Consider the following 18630-nt stretch of genomic DNA (forward strand, 5'->3'; position numbering starts at 1 on the left):
GCCAGAGCAGGGAACATGAGGCTGAAAATGAAAACTGGCTCAGCCTGCATTTAATAAAGTGGGTGACTAAGTGGTTGGTTTTTCTGGCCACTCTGACAGTTTTATAAAAAAGGGCAAGACAGGTGTGGTTTGGCCAGTAAGCTAGTGTGAGGAGAGATGTGTTAATAGTGAACATGTATGCCGTCTCTTTTGGGATTGCAGGAAGCTGGAGATCCAAAGGATCCTTGAGAAGCCTTCTAGCTGTGGTTGTCTTGGTAAAGAATACAGCTGAAGGATCTGTCTGTGTATTGATAAGTGTATTTTGTAATTTTTATGTGATCTGTGCCTGGAAAAGATGATATTTAGAGTATATTTGGGTGCCATCAGTAGTAAAAAAAGGAATTTGCAGTTTCTGAACAGCAGTGATTGAGACTGCTGAGTGGCTGCCTCATGAACAGATGTGGTGTTACCCCTTTGCAGTTGGCTAAAGCATCACTGGAGAAAACAGGACCGTAGCCTGAAACAGAGGTTTTTCCTCTTCTGGTTAATGAGGGTCATGTGGATGCTGCTGGTGGCCCTTTTACAAGAATTGCTTTTCCTGTGGAGCCTTTGCTTTTTATTTGTCCTGCATAGTAAAGCACTAATGGTACAAACTCAGCCAGTGCCAGGGGCCCTTCTGCATCCTTGGGCTGACTTGCAAGCTGGCTTGTCTCTGCTGGTGCTGTGGCCAGACACCACAGAGGAGGACAGCTCAAAGGACAGTGAGAGGACGAGGGTGACACCAGATGTGCATTTTCCAAAGCATGTGGACCCTTGCCTTCAAGACTTTTAGTTTCTAGAGATTAAAATTTTGGAAGCACGCAGGATTTTTATTTTTAGAAGCCACTGCAGTCTTTGGTGACTTAGATTTCAGTTTAACCTGAGTAGCCAGTGTATATCATTCTAGAAGGTGGGCTTGTAATCAAGGAACTTCAGACATTCATTCAGTATTGCACATTCAGAAGGTGATGATATTATTTATGCAGAAGCAGGATCTTGTTTCAGTTGTGGCTCTAATGCTTTTTAGCTCACTGGGGATCTCAAAAACAAAGCAAAGCAAAAAAACCCCACCCTCCCTTAATTCAGCTTTATTATATAAAAGGTGGCTGTGGCACGTGGTGTCAGAAGTGTTTATCACTCACCTCATGAACAGGATGGCTGGAGAGCTGCAGCCTCCTGGCCTTCTCCTGCAGGCCACTTCACACTTTCAGCCTGAGATGCTGCTCACCACCGTTTTGGGGATGACTAGAGAAATCTCCATGGCAGGCTGCTGTGGGCTTGAGGCTGATGTATCTGCCACCTGCACTTACAGATATGGTGTGGAAATGATACTTTAAAAAGTTTTGCCAAGGGTTATAAAGTTTGGATGGGATGGGTCACACTATTCCCCATCTTCTAAACGTGATGAACATGAGAAAAGAACACTGCAGCAGGATTTTCTTCTTAACTCTGGCTATTCAGATCAGTAAAGTAAGCTCATGGTGATAAGAAATGCAATGATATTAAGTCACAGTAACAAGGTGGACACTTAATGAGCTTCCCTTGGTTGTCCAAATAATTTGGTTTGTTCCACTCAGAAATTTGAAATGTTTTTATGTTCGATATGCAGTGGGAGCAAAATACCTGGTATGCCTGGTTGTTGTGTTAGTAAGATTTCTTTGAATTAGTGCAGCGGATTTGTGACTATTCAACCTCTGTCATGTCAGATTATTTTTTTTTTCCCCTCAGAACCCATTGGGTATACAATTCTAATAGCCAGCTTTTGGGAAAAAAAAAAAACCCAACAGATTATATGTAGCCAATTTATTACCTGCTTTTGCAGACCTGATAGTTTTTAGAATCTGGATTCAGAAGTATTGTCTGAATCAAAGCAACTGTGACGAGATTGCCTTGTCATTTTTAGGCTCTTCACATTTAATTTGTTTCTGGTTATACCGTGTGCTTTATTCTGAATTTCAGATGTGAACTACTGCAGACTGTAGAACAGGAGTTGGGACGTGGATATGGTGTGTGTTGTTAACTCATGATGGTAAAATGTCCTTTTAAAACTTCTGTGAAGCAAGTATAAGAGTAGCTCTTGTCTAACAACAGAAGCATAATTGAACTCTGCCTGCCAAACCCTGGCTTTTCTCATTAGCAAGCCTCTTAGAAGGGAAATCCTATGTTTTAGAGCATTTATCTCCAGTATCTGTAGTATTAATTGAAGGGATTTAGTATAAACAAAAGACTAATTGAATACAATGTAAATTACATATATCAGGATATCAGATTATTACAATTTTCTCTTATGTTCTCTTAGTAGCACCCCTGTGCTTACGCGATGCTGCTCATTCCTAGTGTGTGTAGCCTGTTACTGACTGTGCGCTCAGTTCAGTAAGCTGCAGATTTCTGGATGGATTGCCCCTGGAGCCATTTGGAGAATATGGTTATGCAGGCTTTTGTTTAAGAAGTTAAGAAGTTTCAAGATTGTGTCTTTTCAGTTCAGTCTCTTGTGCTGTTTCTGTTTTACTCTATATGGAGATTTCTTCTTTGTAGCGAGAAGGGTGAGGTAGCAGGGGAGGTTAAGCACTTTGAAAATCTTCTTTTCATCCATGACATTGGGACTGTTTGGGGATACAGAAATACTGGTGTAGTCTGTCAGCAAAATGCTGCTAGCATGGATGAAACTACTGGCACAGCTGTGTTTTTAGTGAAGCCATCCCAAACAGGGTCAGTATGTTACCTTGAGGAAAGGGTGGCCTATTTTATGTAATTAGAACCCCACCAGGAGCTTCGTAAAGCTGAAGGTGCAGCTGGGATCGCACCTATTTGTACCCCTGACATCCACTACAAGTCTGATGAAGTCACTTCTCACTAAGGACCTCCCAATGTAAGTTTAAATTCCTTACCACTTCTTTTGTAGGGCTCCTCGATTCAAGGGCTTCCAGCAGCAGGACAGCCAGGAGCTTCTGCACTATCTGTTGGATGCAATGAGGATAGAAGAAACAAAGGTAACATCTTTCTGCATGTTTTTAAAGAACTTACTTGACTGTATGACAAACTATTAGTCATTGCTTCAGTGTTCTTCATGTTCCTCATGTTTTAAAGATGCATTTAATGGAGTAGCAGTGGCTGGTTTTGTTGTCTTAAGAAAAATAATGACTTTTTTGAAAGAGGATTTATTTATGTTCATGTTGGTGTGTTAAAACTGCTGATTGGAATGAAGGTTTGCGTTTCAGAAAGAGAACAGTAAGTAGATCGTGATAACTTTAGGAATCTGAATTGTTTGCTTTGATGAGAAAAATAAAAGGACATAAAGAAGGACTTCTGGGTAGAAGTAGAACCTCTGATGTAGCTGACAAAGTGCATTTTACGGTAGAGCTTTGGGACAGAAACGAGCAGCTGCCAGCTGTGGGCCTGCCCATAATTTTCACTGGAATCTATTTAAGTGAAAAAACGAGTAAAAAAAAAAATACTGTGAAACTTCTTATCTCTCTTAGAAGTGTGAAGAACTACTTGTTGAATAAATAAGGCACTGCTTTTCATTATTCAAGATCTACATCTAAGTATGTTAGAGTATATAACCTGTTCAATTAAAAATATCCCCATGTGCTTTTCCTCAAGCTTCTGGCCTCCTGCAGTGTTGAAATCAGGGACGTGTGTGTTTGCTTGTTCAAACTATTTTGACACTGTCAGATTTCATCTGCCTTAGTCTTGGACCCTCCTTTTCAGATGATATTTTGGTAAACAGTGTTTTCTAGATCTTGTCAAAAGGAGGGCCTTAAATCTTACGCGTACTTCCTTCTCATTTGGTAACGTGGTGAGTGTCATGATCCTGACCTGAATTATCTTGGAGATAAGATATAAAGCTGTGTCTGACCCAGGATCCTGGCAGTGGTGAATGAATCCCCATTCTACCAGAATATTTAATATACATCAGTCCTATGAGCAGTACACTCAATCATAAGCAGAACTGAACTACAGCTAAGCCTTGACCCTGTCACACTATGAAGTCAGGTGTTGAACAGAGCATGCAGCAGAAGCAGATGACCTTCGTTGAACAGCAGTCATCATGTTTTTTGCAGTAGACCCCAACTTTAATTTGTTTGTTGATTGTCGTGCAATAAAAGGTCGAACCTGTGTTTGCCTCACAAGAGAGAATTCACCAAGAGCAGGATTATGGCAGCAACGAAAGCAGCTTCTCCAGGAGGGGACTGTGTGTTCCCCTCAAGTGAGTCTGCTGTTTTCCCCCATGAATACGCTGTCGTAATGATAACCTGTGTTTGTTAATTGTTTAATATTGGAGAGCAGAGACAGCTACAGTAGCTCCAGAGCTGCCACAACAGACTAATAGGTGGTGAGACTTTCCAGTGACCTTTCGGACTGCAGAGCGTTTCTGCTGACCCTGTCAGTGAGCGGGGAGAGGTTTGTCCCGCCGTGCTGGACACTCACACCCCTCCGCCACCCTAATGGTGCATTACTGCAAACATGTCTTCACCGCCTCGGGCTGCTCCAGCAGTGACTAGAAAAAGCTCTCAGTCGAGGTTTTTAAATTATTTTTTCTAATTATCCCACATTTTGGCATGAGGAATGGTGAGCATCGTGCCTGTGGTGAGTGCCGGCTGCTGTGCTGGCCAGACCCAGACAGGAGCATCCCTGCCGGCAGCGGGAGCCTGGAGCTGCCCCTGCGGGCTCCCCACCAACGCGGGCTCTGGCTGAGCACAGCCTGCCTGCAGCAGCGCGCCTGCCACCAGACTCCTGTAGCAGGGGTGACAGCCGCTGACCTTTCTCTTTCTCCCTGCTTTTAAACCTTACTCTCAGAAGAGGGGGCAGCCGTGCCGAAAGGACAGCCGCGTGCTTTGCCATCCTCTGGTGAGACAGCTGAATGCAGCCATCCCCGCTTCGCTATCCCTACAGGGATTGATTGTTTTTAAACCTGAAGAGTTTTGATGAGAAATACACGATACATACCGTAGCACTGCTTACAGCGACTGTCAAAAAACGGGCATTCTATTTTTGCCTCTTCTCCCTGATTTGTGTCTCACGAAAAGCCTCTCAGGCACCAGTGTTGAACTTTTTCCTATCCAGGTTAGAAAAAGTTGGGAAGTGCCTGTGTGCGCCAGTGGGTTTTTGAAGATAAAAGCTTGTCGATACTACAATAAAGATGACATAGCGTCTGCCGTTTCCAGCAATGTGGGCCGGAGATGGTTTCACACCGGGGCCTGAAGTGGCTGAACCCTGCTGCTAATTGATTAATGTCTGCTGCCATTGTCCGCAGCGCCCTGCCCATTCAAAGACTGTGTCTTTCTTTGACCTAAATAAATGGTTCAACGAGCTAATCCTAACAAAAGGGTTGCTTATGGCCCTAAACCCATTTATGGTGCTCAACTTCATGAATTACCTATTGATTAGTCCTTTTAGTATATTGTTGGCTTTAAGATGAACAAAGCTGGGCTCGGGGCAGCGGGAGTTAATTCACAAGCCAGGTCACATACTCATAAGGTAAGAGTGTGACTTGGTCTGATGGGTGCCTGAACTGGAAACCCAGCCTCTGAGACTGTCTGTCATCATAACGCTTCTGTAATATACGACTTGAAAGTGTTATTTGCTGCCTGCAAACGAGAGTTATTTATTATTATTTCCCTGTTAGGACATGGGGGGTTGAGTTACTTGCAGAAGGTTCTGTGTCACAGTTTGTCTCTAGAGTGGTACTTTGGTCTAAGTGTGACTTCAGTGACACATGTCATTGTAAATGTCGCACACGTTACTGGAGCCTGTGGATTCGAGGGCCAGGAAAGAGGGAAATGGGGGTCATGCCCACTGCAGCCGTCCCTTGCCAGGGTACCCCTCTCAGGAATACAGCACCTCATTAGCCCAGGGCAGCTGGGACATGGTGGGGGGTAGGGTGGAGGAGCACCCCCAGTTTGATGGTGCGACTTCCTGTATGAATTCATTGCTTTCTGATTCTTCTTTCAAAAATGTAGTCTTTAGGATTTTTTTTTGAGAGATTGTTTATGACTTTTATGGGGATTCATAAAATGTTTGTCTCTCTCCTATGGTTTTCTAACATAACTTTGAAACGTGCAGGGTTAGAAAATAAACAGAAGCAATAAAAGTAGTGCCCAGGCACCAGCATCCACGTCTGGTTATTGAAAGGTACTTGTCTACTTTTAAGTACTTTGTCTTCTAGTCAACCAGTACTAATCCATTTTTCTCCAGCATTTACCCCCTCGAGCAGTGGAAGAAATGGAAATAAGATCTTACAGCTTCTTGAGAACCTCTTGGGTGCTCTCCAAGGGCTCCCTTTTCAGGGGAGGAAATTTCTGGATGGTTACTTGCTAAAGTTAAGCTTTAAAGTGTAGCTTCGAGGCTGTCAGTGAAGGACAACACTTGTTTAAATATATGAAATTGCGCTTATTGTATGGAAATAAGAGTGGATACAATTTAATCACGTGTTAATGTTTTTTGGAATGTTTACACCTGGAGTACTAGCAAGGTGTGTTTTCTTTTTAATCCTAGCGTATACAAACTGGTATCTTAAAAGCGTTTAATAACCCAACTACTAAGACGGCGGATGAAGAAACTAGAAGAAAAGTCAAAGGTATGCAGTTCTTTATTGAATATCGCTAAAAATAGCATTAAGTTCCTAAATACCACTGCCTTGGGAGCAGCAACCCCGCAGGCAGTTGGGAGTTTACGTGTTATTCTAGTGCCACCTAGCGCGAATCTGATGTATAGAGTGCTTAGTATGTGCGGACTTGCATCTTTGTATCCGGGGTGAAGGCTTACCCTGTCTTAACATAACCTCTTGTAATGATAGGTAGAATACAATTTTGTTTTCTAAACTGGTTTTGGGGTTTGGGTTTTTCCCACATCATCAGGCTTGTTATATACCCACAATTATTGTATCCTTCAGAGAGGCCGCTTTATGTAAACGAAACTGATAGTGATTGCTGCCCGGTCACTGATAAATACAATTAGAAAGCCAAGACAGGAAACTGTTTCAAACAAAGGCACTTTTAAAAAAATCAAAACAAGATGATTTTAATTAAATTTTACCTCTTTTTATCCTTATGCAAAAGTTCTAATTTTGGGCAGTTTGTTTTAATTAAAGGCTTAATAACGACTAAGCCACTTTAAAAGTCACCTTTCCCAAATCTGCAACAGTTAAGGCATAGAGATGTATAAAATCAGGCATTTGTCTCATTTTTTCAGAGTTTTATTGCTTCAGAAAGCATTTGAAAAGGATGGCAACCTGTCTGCTACCCTAGCGTTGATATCAAGGCAATACAATATGATGTATTGAAAAGAAAACTGAGATTTTATTTAAAAGGCTTCTTCTTGAGAGATACAGTGGTATTATTCTGTTACCATAGGTGGGGAAGGGAAGGATAAAAGGGAACTGTACTGCTAAAACATATTTAAATGTTGAGATAATACAGTATATGATGTGTTAGTTATTGTGTTTTGTTCAAAACATTTTGAATATGTTTAAAATTGTTCTTTCACAATAAATCATAGAAAGAATTATGTTGTGCTTATAGTGTGGCATTGGATCTGTTATTTTTCACATTTAAAAAAGGCAATGTTTTTTCAGCATATGGAAGAGAGGGTGTGAAGATGAACTTCATAGATAGGATCTTTGTTGGTGAATTGACTAGCACTGTCATGTGTGAGGAATGTGAAAATGTAGGTATTCTGGAATTTGGTTTGATGTGGAATAGATCACATTCTGGTTTGATTACGTTGTCTTGAAAGTATAAAATTGTATCCCCAATTTTATACTTGTTTGTTTGTCTGTATAAACAAGACTTTATTGAAAGTTTCTCATTGAAAAATTATTTATTCCTTTATTAAGCATTATCCTCTTAAACCTAAGAAGAAGGGGTCCTTTGAATTAAAAAATTATTTGAGTACTGGGCTTGATTTTACATCTGACTTAAGGCTGGAGGTTCCAAATTCTGTAATCATCCATTTTACACCCCAATTTTGATACTTTAAAAAAACCCATCTATCAGTCTTAAAACATAAATCCTCCTGCCTGGCATTCTGGGATATATGTGAAAATTGGGAATTGATTACTTTGAATTAACATGAGTGGGGAAATGCTAAAATTGGTTTTGCTTTTTTTTTTTTTTACTTGAAGTATTTTTGATAATTAACGTAACAACTCTAATGAACAGCATATTCCTTTCATAATTAATATTACTGACATTTCATCGTAAATGCTTTCCATAATTTTATTTACCTTTGGAAGAGAAAATTCTTATTTGCATGACTTCTCTAATTGAATGTTGCGTTTGTGTTTAGTCTAAAGCATTATATTTCATACTATAGAGATTAAGTAAATCAGTGCGAATAACGAGGCGTAGCCCCGCGGTGCCAGGTGAACTTCCCTCTGTGTGATGAGCAGATCACACTTCGGTGTGCCACTAGTATCAATGAAGAACTTTTGACTACATAAAAAGAAAAGTAGAGGATGTATGTATTTTGTGTGTTTCATTTATTTTTGCTGGGTCCTTGTATTCTGCCTGCAGAGGACTGGGGAATTTGCTAGCTGTAGCCTTTTGAGGAAGAGTTAAGCATTGGCTTTCCTTTGCCTGCAGTAGCAAAGGTATTTTTGACTTATGTTTGTTCATGCAGACTCACTTTTTAGAGGAATCCCTGTCTGAACTTGACTCATCAGGCAGTCAGTCACCATAGTTACAGTAGTTTTAAGCTTGTTGCTTCCCTGGAACCTAAACCATGCTGAGTCCCTCGCACGACAGGTAGAAGTAAGCCTACAGTCCTTACCTAACCTTGCAGGTGGAAGACAGGGTCACAGATAGGAGAGAAGGGCAATGCTGACAGTCACTGAGGGCACGACTGTGTTCAGTAACTTGCATGTACAATATGATTATTATAAATATTCTTTTTTTAAAGTTCTCATTTTTCAGGCTTTACAGAGGTAAGTCAGTTTTGGAAGGAATTTGAGAATGGCAAGGGAGAACCTTAAGGAACAGGCTTGGATGAGATAGTTTAGTCAGACAGATTGGAAGTGCTCAGGGAGTCTTTAGGTATGCTTTACCAGGTACTTCCAGTTTCAGCTCAGATTTTATGTGGTGTATAGATGGCAAAATAAAACTTTAGTACAGAAAACAAGGTTGGGTTTGTTGTTTGGGTTTTTTTTTTAATCCCCTTGTCCCTAGTAATTTGATTTATTTTAACAATTGCTAGAATATGCTATGGTGTGAATAATTCTAATAAAGCTTTTGGCTGTAACCAGAAAGCCTACTTTACTCTTTTCTGAGACCATCAGAGTAGAACCTGCCATCTAACTGTCATTAACCAGTTCTTGCTGCTTAACAGTGTACAAGGTCACACACCTGCGTAGAAGTGTCCAAGATCAGGAAACTCTAAAAATTAGCTTTCTGCAGAACTGTACCATCTAGACAGCCTACATGACCTGAAAATCTGTCTGGAGCTCAGAGAAACTGAGCACCACACTACTTCTAGGTCCAGTTTGTGCCCAGATAAATGGCCTTGCCCTTTATGATTCTATGCTGAAGTTTTGTGCCATGTTAGAACAAAAATCAGAGCTAACTTAAAATATTAATTAAAAAAAACCCAATACATGAAGTTCTTCATTGTAATTTATACATCTTGTAACTAATTAGTTTTTTGTATAGTTGATAACAATTTGATTTTAAAAGGGGAGCTATATGCTAAACACATGTGATGTTCTTTCCATTTAATATGCATTTTCTCTTTTTCTTCAAGATTTCATCAGTAAAAGAACCTTTCATTGATCTTTCACTTCCTATAATAGAGGAGAGGGTAAGAAACAGAATATGTATAAGTAACTATTGCTTCCAGAGGACTTTTACACACCTTTATGAAGTTGTTTATGTATACACACACAGTTTTGACTCCAAGTCTACAAGTCTGTGCTTGTATTACATGTACTGTAATACCTTGTGTTCATTATAGGATTTTATCTACATATATACACATACACACACATAGATACACACACAGTGTCATAAGTACATATGTTTTTAAACCTGTCCAAACTTTGAACAAAAGACCACTGTAATTTACAGTATATGCAGGGCTGAGATTAGTTTAATTTAGTAGCATTTTAGTATGGGCATATGTGAATAGAGTGATTATAGACTTTTTGTGAAGGTCCAGAAAGTAGATTCTAATCTGTTAGTTTGCATCTAGGGAACTGGGATCCTCCGAACTGAAGTGTGCCTATGGGATGAGACAGTGTAAAAATGGGTAGACTTTGAATGTATTTATTCTGGCCTTTTTGACATGGGGGGTTCACAGAACGCCTCCACTAGCTGTGGAGGAATTGTGCTCCTCTGAAGGAGTATTCTCTGGTTTTGCAGGAGTTGGGGTTTTCATTTGGGGGGAGGGGTCAGGAGTGTTTCTTTTCCCCCTGCCCTCCCTTGCGTGTGTTCACGTACCTTTAAGGGTGAGTATTTAATGTAATATTTAATCCTGTATAAAATGTACTTGTCTCCAAACACTGGCTTTGTTCATCATGAATCCTTCCCCTTGGTTGCTGTGTAGAGTGTGGGTGGGCATCTGTGGGGGCTAAAGCTTTAAGTGGGTTTTGAGTACCCGGGCCCTTGGGCTTCCCAGCTCGCACACCTGACATGGGAACTGCATGGGTTCTGTTACAGAGAGGGGTCTGCTGCTATTCGCTGCTCTTACTTGAGGACATACTTTACTTTATGGTAGTGAACAGTGTAATATGCTGCTGCCATTAACGTGATGGGGGATGTGTTGCAGCTCCTTCATGACATCATAAGGTGGTAGGCAGCACCAGAGGCTGACTTATGGGCACCTCAGATAAATTCACATCTCATACAGCCGTGCAGGTACTTACACAACATTAGCATGGGTTACTTGGTATGTATTCTGTACAGGAATGTTTTATCATTTCTATTTCTCGTGGCTCTCAGTTGATACTTCAAAGATGCTGACAGGGAATTTATGATAAAATTAGAGAGCAGTCTTTTACCACCATTCAGGGCAGAGTTAATTGGATTTATGTAGGTTACCATTTTCTGAAGTAAAGGGAAGAAAACCCCACTTAGATGAACCTTTTCTGTAGGTTGCGAAGGAATACAAAATGGGCATATTTCCTGTCCTAATTTCCTGTCTGATTTCTTAGGTTGCTAAACCTGTGCCTTTGGGAAGAACAGGTAAAGGTAAAAGTGCACAAGAGGCAGATCTTGGTCAGTATAACTGTTCTTCGATCACTACACTGAATAATCAACCCAAAATTGTCAAGAAACACGCTTTAGCAAAAGATAAGGTAAGAACTTAAACACTCACACTCGTATATTTCGTGTATGTTTAAACCCTGTTTAAGAAAATATTTGGGAATATATTTTGTCTTTCATGTGGAGTTCATCTGGACTCGCTTCAAGTTTTAAAACTGAAAATGTGCTTGAGGATTCTTCATGAATTGCACCTGTGTAATATAGTTAAGGGATAGTCTGAACAACCTGTCCCCATGCTCTGTGTTGGGAGCCAAAACAAAACCAGCCCAGAAAACCTCTCTACCAAATGCAAAGCTACCTGAAGATAGTCAGTGGGATATACTAAACACAGTGCCATGTCTGGAATGGCTGCAGCTTAGGTGCTCGACTGGCTGTGTGGAAGGGTATTTCTGTCCACTCAGTTCCCCTGTTAGGGAAGCAACTCGTGAAAGCTGGTTTCTGTGTTTGCTCTGTGGAAGCCCTGATGGGGGCTTAACTCCTGACATGTGTCATTGTGTGTTTCCAAGGTGTTTTCTTATTGGTGCCAGGAAGTGGAAGATACAAAGTGCAGGGTTCCTGACACTCCAGGGAATTTTGAGCTTTTTTTTTTAGGCATGTGCCTAGGCTACAGGTTATGAGGTCGTGATACAGTTTTAGCTTCTTTTATCGCAGTGAGCCCTGCTGGCTGCATCTGCGCCCTGTTGGGGACCATAAAGACTCTGAGAGTCAAGTCCTAACACACTGAATACATGTGGGGAAAAAACATACCAGCATAACCCTATGAAAAACTGATAGGGTTTGGTTTTGGTTTTTTATTTTAATCTACAGTAGTAGTTTTTGTGGCAACTTTTTTTTTTCTTCCAAAAAAATCAACTTTAGATAATATACAATTAGTAAACATACAGGTAGGGATGCTTTATTTAATTCTAAGACAGATGCCTACAAGGTGAGTTGAATTTTGTTCTGCAGCTGCTCATCTGATGGGAGGCCAGGGGACTAGCTTAGACTTGTGAACCTTTTAGAAGCTTAAGTTAGATTAAATGAATAGCACTTCGTACGTGTCATCCACAGCTGTCATGAGTGAATGCACTTAGTTGTGGGAAGTATTGATCTCACAGTAAGTATAATGCTCTTAGCTGTCTGGAGTGTAGGTTTCTAATCCTAAACTGGTTAAGAAAGATCTTAAGGAGATCAAGTAGCTTAAACACGTGAGAGACGGAGAATATAAAGGTAATAGGTTTAATTTGCTTTGAATGTGTCATTTTTCAAAAGCTATGCTAGATCATAGAATCACAGAATGGTCTGGGTTGGAAGGGACCCCAAGGATCATAGAGCTCCAACCCCCCTGCCACAGGCAGGAACACCAACCTCCAGCCTGGATCTACACAAGGTTGCCCAGGGCCCCATCCAACCTGGCCCTGAACACCTCCAGGGACGGGACATGGACCACCTCTTCTGGGCAGCCTGTTCTAGCACTTCACCACTCTCTCTGTAAAAAACTTCCCCCTAATATCTAATTTAAACCTTCCTTCCTTTAGTTTTAATCCATTCCCCCTTGTCCTACCATTGTCTAGCCTTTTAAAAAGTTCATTCCCCTGCTGTTTCTCTGCTCCCTTCAGGTACTGGAAGGCTGCAGTGAGGTCCCCCCGCAGCCTTCTCTTCTCCAGGCTGAACAAGCCCAGCCTCTCCTCGTAGGGCAGGTGCTCCAGCCCTCTAATCATCTTTGTGGCCTCCTCTGAACCCTCTCCAACAGTTCTACACAGATCTGTTTTCCATTTCTCACTTATATTACTGAAATAATCATGTCATGCTTTACAGAATCAACTGAACCAGGAGAGACGTCTTGCCAGAAAGGCTTCCTCGAACGAAGAAGAAAGAAGTCCTGTTATCATGCAGGAAAAAAGCAAAAAGCTCGAGCTGGAGGGTAGCTCTGGCATCTTGTGCTCCAAAGACACGACTGCTGAGTCGGCTGTGAATGGGAGCCAGACAGATGGCAGTGAAAAGGAAGCCAGCCGCTCTGAGAGCAGCTTTGACGCAGACAGCGAAGCCTCAGAAAGCGAAAGTGCTTCTAAGCAAACAGCTTTCAGCCCATCCAGCAACAGGTCTGGTTTGCACATCAACCACATAAATGTTAAAATGCCACACAACAAACCAAGTGACAGTAACGATGAGATGATTTCCAGTGCCATAGCCAAACTCAGCTTCTGTGATACTATACATGAAGATAAAAAACTAAGCCATGGGGATCCACCATTAGATTTATCCAGTAATTCCATGTTCTCGGTAGACAAATCTCAGCTGTCCCAAAACCCTCAAAATGCTTTTCAGACGCTTTCCCAAAGCTACATAACCAGCTCAAAGGAATGTTCTGTTCAGTCCTGCCTTTACCAGTTCACCTCTGTAGAGCTCCTGATGGGGAACAACAAGCTTTTATGCGAGAGCTGCACAGAAAGGAAGCAGAAGTATCAGAGGAAAACCAACTCCACAGGTAAAGTCCTTGTATCTGTCTGGATGCTACAGATGTGTACAGACACATCTGTCTGCCTCTCAGAACCAGCTGTTTCATTGTTCTAGCATGGGCTTCCCCCTTGTAGCTGAACAGAAAGTGTCTCCCAAAGCAGAATTTACTTTTCACAGCTTAAAACTTCATCCTGCAAGGGCAACACTACTCAATTTTAGATTGGAACGTAATTGTAGCTGTAACTTAAGAGTTTACTTTGCATCCTTTCTTTATTTTATGCAAGATATGTAATTTAAAATGACCATAAACTGAACAGGCCCATCATTTGATATGACTCTCTGCTGCTGTTTCTGTTCTTTACAGTCCTATAGAAGCTTTGAAATAAATGCTGTAATGCTCAGCTCTAGCAACTTACATACTCAGGGAAGTAATGTAATTAAATGTGTAGGAGGGGCAGAAAAAGACACTTGTAATATGCAGGGGAAAAAAACAAAGCTTTGTAAGAATGGAAATGAGAGAGAACTAGAACTGCTGTCATGTGACATTGTTTTAACTAGATCTGCTGTCATGTGACATTGTTTTCCTTGATGTTTGTATAGTCCAAGCAGACCAGTAGGGTTCACTGAGTACAAGCTGCAATACAATGAACAGTAAACTTTTAAAAAGGACTGGAGGGGTTTTTTTAATGCAAAATAATTCAGAAGGATTAAAAAAATATAAAATAATTTTCTGATTATTTATAAATAAAAAGGGAGGCCTTGCAGTGACAAAAAAATGCCTGTTTGCTGTGTATTTATAGATGTCTGTGGAGATACAAGTTAAGTATTAGTAAACTCAGAAAAAAAATCTAAAAATATATATTTTATAATCTTTCATTTATCATTGTTGGGCTGAGAGTAGGTGCTGTAGCAATAATATTTTGGTTCCATGGCCAAAGTGGAAAGTGGAAAAGGAAGATCAGTTCACAACTAATCATTTTTTTCCCTTCTAAAACAAAAGATTTAAGAAGTCTCCTACTTTTACATGAAATGCTCTGTTCCACCTCAGACGAAATATTTTCCTTTGGATATGTGTAAAAACAGTAAATTAATCCTTTTTTTCAGCAGAAAATACATAAATAAATACATACCAGTGGCACGATTCCCCTTTGCACCACAGGAGGACTGGGGTCCAAATTTCCCAGTCCTGTGTGATCCAGCCAGCAGGTTATAAAGCATCCTGAATTCAACCTGTCTCCACAGAGCTTTCTCTTAAATAAGCACAAAGTACAGAGCCTTTCAGAAAGAACTGAAGGCTGGAAAACTAATCTCTGTCTTAGTGGTTATGACTTTATCTCCAGCATAGAGAGACCTGTGCCTTCCATTTTGTGTTTCAGTGATCATCCATTTATTTCAGGTGAAAGGGCTTTAACAAGAAAGTTGGGTGCTATAGTAACAGACAGCATAGGTATCTCAGTGTGCAGGCTGACCTACATAGAGTACATCCATCCAACTTTTGGTCTGATTTGTACAGGACAGGCTAAAATAATGCTCAGGTTTGGCAGATTATGTTTATTTAACAACTAAAAATGAGAAAATGTTTTTCTGTTACTCCACAAAATTTCCCTTGCGTTTTATAGAATATGCACAAAGTCATTGCATCACAGATCTGCTCTGTCAGATGCTTAAATTCTGTGTGACTGCCTTCACTTCACAAATTATTTTGATATTCACACATACAGAAAAGAAAATGGAGGGTGTCTACACCAACGCTCGGAAACAGCTCCTGATTTCTTCAGTTCCTGCTATTCTTATTCTCCATCTGAAGAGATTCCACCAGGTAAAAGGCCAAAACCCCCTTGCATATTCCTCCACCCCACTGGTGGACGAGCCGTTCGTTTAAGTGTCATCATGCATACTGATACTTGCTTTTTACACAGAGAACTGGTAGAACCACCATTTGAAATATGCTTATGGGTTTTTTGAGTGTCTAATACCTTCAGAGTACGTTTAGCCATTCAGATGTGTCCAGGGAAACCTCTTATGTGACCATCACGCTTATGTATAGCCAGCAGGTACCATACTGAAAATAACATGAAGAATCATAGAATCATAGAATGGTCTGGGTTGGAAGGAACCCCAAGGATCATAGAGCTCCAACCCCCCTGCCACAGGCAGGGACACCAACCTCCAGGCCTGGATCTACACAAGGTTGCCCAGGGCCCCATCCAACCTGGCCTTGAACAACTCCAGGGACAGGACATCCACCACCTCTCTGGGCAGCCTGTTCCAGCACCTCACCACTCTCTCTGTAAAACACTTCCCGCTAATATCTAATCTAACCCTTCCTTCCTTTAGTTTTAATCCATTCCCCCTTGTCCTGCCATTGCCTAGCCTTTAAAAAAGTTGATTCCCCTCCTGTTTGTATGTTCCCTTCAGGTACTGGAAGGCTGCAATGAGGTCCCCCCACAGCCTTCTCTTCTCCAGGCTGAACAAGCCCAGCTCCCCCAGCCTCTCTTCGTAGGGCAGGTGCTCCAGCCCTCTAATCATCCTTGTGGCTCCTCTGAACCCTCTCCAAAAGTTCCACATCTTCCTTGTATTGGGGGTCCCAGATCTGGACACAGGACTCCAGATGGGGCCTCATGAGGGCAGAGTGGAGAGGGACTATCACCTCCCTGTCCCTGATGGCCACTCCTCTTCTGATAGAGCCCAGGATACCATTGGCCTTGTGAGCTGCAAGAGCACACTGCTGGCTCATGTTAAGTTTCTCATCCACCAGAATCCCCAAGTCCTTCTCAGCAGGGCTGCTCTCAAGAAGCTCTTCTCCCAGTCACCATCGTATTCTTGGCTTATTATAATAGTATAGTAATACACTTTAGCTTTCAAAAGCTTCATGGTAAAACATTCATTTTATGGTGTTGGGGTTTTTTTCCCCTCTTTTTCTCTTCTTTTGAAGGCTGGTTTGAGTCTGCGGAAAGTCAATAGGCATGTGGATTTCCCCCTGATTTTAGACTTGGCGCCGTTCTGTTCTGCATCTTGCAAGGTACCCATTTCAAATCTTTGGTTTTATCATACTGCAGCATGTGTTGTCCTGAGCACAAGTTAAACAGGGTTGTTAATGATGATGGTTATTACTACTTCCTCTCCTAGAGAAATTAGAGAGGAAATGTTTCCAAATAGTATCCCAAGGCCAGAATTGTAACTAACTGAAATTCCATTCCTATGAAGAGCATCCTGGCTGTTAACTAGTATCAGTGTGGGTGTGAGGGTGTTAGTGTGTCTGACAGCACTCAGGACAAGTATTGCAGCTTCCATGCTCACTAAGTTCAATTAACGGGCCGCTGACAATATTTAATAAATGCATTTCACCACTGGAAATGCTGTAGATGTCTGCTTGCTTATTTTATTAGTACTGTTGCTAGCTAGTTAAGGTATCTGTGAAATTCGTCTTTGTTTTCTGTGTTTCTGGGAATGCAGAACGTGACGGATGGCGCAAGAGTCCTGTATAGTCTCTATGGAATAGTGGAGCACAGTGGGTCGATGAGAGGTGGTCATTATGCAGCGTATGTGAAAGTCAGGACGTCCTCCAAGAAATTACTAGAGCACATTTCTACCACTAAAAACGTTCTGGGTACGTACAGACAGAGCCTCCTTTCTCTGTGAGTAAAGCCAAAAGCAACCCCTGGCTATAGCTCCTTCTCCTTAAGGGGATTTAGAGCTGTTAGATTTGCTTTAGCTCAGAATATTCTCTTATCTTTAGGGCCACATAGATCAATTCTTTTTTTTCTGTTACACCCAGTATGTGACCTACTTCTGTATTAACCCCATGTAGAGCTGAGTGAATAATGGAATTTGGGTTCAGTTATTAAATAGAATTGATGGAAAACTCTCCTCTCTTTCCTAGTCACAATAATATATCCAGATGAATAGTTGTGCCTGGTAAAATGTAATTATTTGGCATATTTGGTATTTGAAAACATTCCAGTACAAGAGCTGAATCTATGACAACTTAAATTCAGTTATCTGTATATCTGAACATTTTACCTATTTTAGGATTGGAATTTTTTTTAATGCTTAAAAGTCTGGAATATTCTGGTTTAATGTGAAAAGTAGGAAACTTCTTCATGGAGGATACAAGGTTTGCTATAGGGTTTCTGTTGGTATTTTAGGAACAGCACACTAGTTCTTAATGTTTTGGATATGCAGAATTAAATACAATTGTAGGATGTAATGTGTTAGTGAATGATTTCTGCAGGCAAGGTAAATATATTTACTGTTTCCTTTCACAGAGATAGTGGGAACGAAGTACTATCCTGTCTGTCCTATGTAGTGTCACTTTATATTTGAAGCTCATTTCCCAGAAGGCCAATTTTTATAAATATATATACTTAGACTCCACCTGGAATACTGTGTCCAGCTCTGGAGCCCTCAGTACAAGAGGACATGGACCTGTTGGACCAAGTCCAGAGAGGCCACAAAGATGATCAGAGGGCTGGAGCACCTCTCCTATGAAGACAGGCTGGGAGAGTTGCGCTTGTTCAGCCCGGGGAAGGCTCCAGGGAGACCTTATAGCGGCCTTCCAGTACCTATAGGGGCCTACAGGAGAGATGGAGAGGGGCTGTTCATCAGGGAGTGTAGTGACAGGAGAAGGGGTGATGGGTTTAACTGAAGGAGGGCAGGTTTAGACTAGATATTAGGAAGAAATTCTTTACTCTGAGGGTGGTGAGGCACTGGCACAGGCTGCCCAGAGAAGCTGTGGCTGCCTCCTCCCTGGCAATGTTCAAGGCCAGGCTGGATGGGGCTTTGGGCAACCTGGGCTAGTGGAGGGTGTCCCTGCCCATGGCAGGGGGTTGGAACTAGATGGGCTTTGAGGTCCCTTCCAACCCAAACCAGCCTGTGACTCTAAATCACTTTTATGCTTCCTTTGTAATGATTG

The 18630-nt window shown here is 41.4% G+C and overlaps 1 protein-coding gene across 1 annotated transcript in view; it reads left to right on the forward strand.

Moving 5' to 3' along the window:
* Positions 1-18630, forward strand: part of USP45 (ubiquitin specific peptidase 45) — a 45504-nt gene that overhangs the window by 25397 nt on the left and 1477 nt on the right. The window contains exons 8-16 of the mRNA XM_084262473.1: positions 2921-3008; positions 6517-6598; positions 7595-7686; positions 9757-9813; positions 11165-11308; positions 13074-13743; positions 15437-15534; positions 16651-16737; positions 17172-17325. Of these exons, the coding sequence (XP_084118599.1) occupies positions 2921-3008; positions 6517-6598; positions 7595-7686; positions 9757-9813; positions 11165-11308; positions 13074-13743; positions 15437-15534; positions 16651-16737; positions 17172-17325 (1472 nt within the window). The remainder of the gene's footprint in view (positions 1-2920; positions 3009-6516; positions 6599-7594; positions 7687-9756; positions 9814-11164; positions 11309-13073; positions 13744-15436; positions 15535-16650; positions 16738-17171; positions 17326-18630) is intronic.

The sequence above is a fragment of the Gallinula chloropus genome (assembly GCF_964237585.1).
Source record: "Gallinula chloropus genome assembly, chromosome: 3".
Classification (NCBI taxonomy): Eukaryota; Metazoa; Chordata; class Aves; order Gruiformes; family Rallidae; genus Gallinula; species Gallinula chloropus.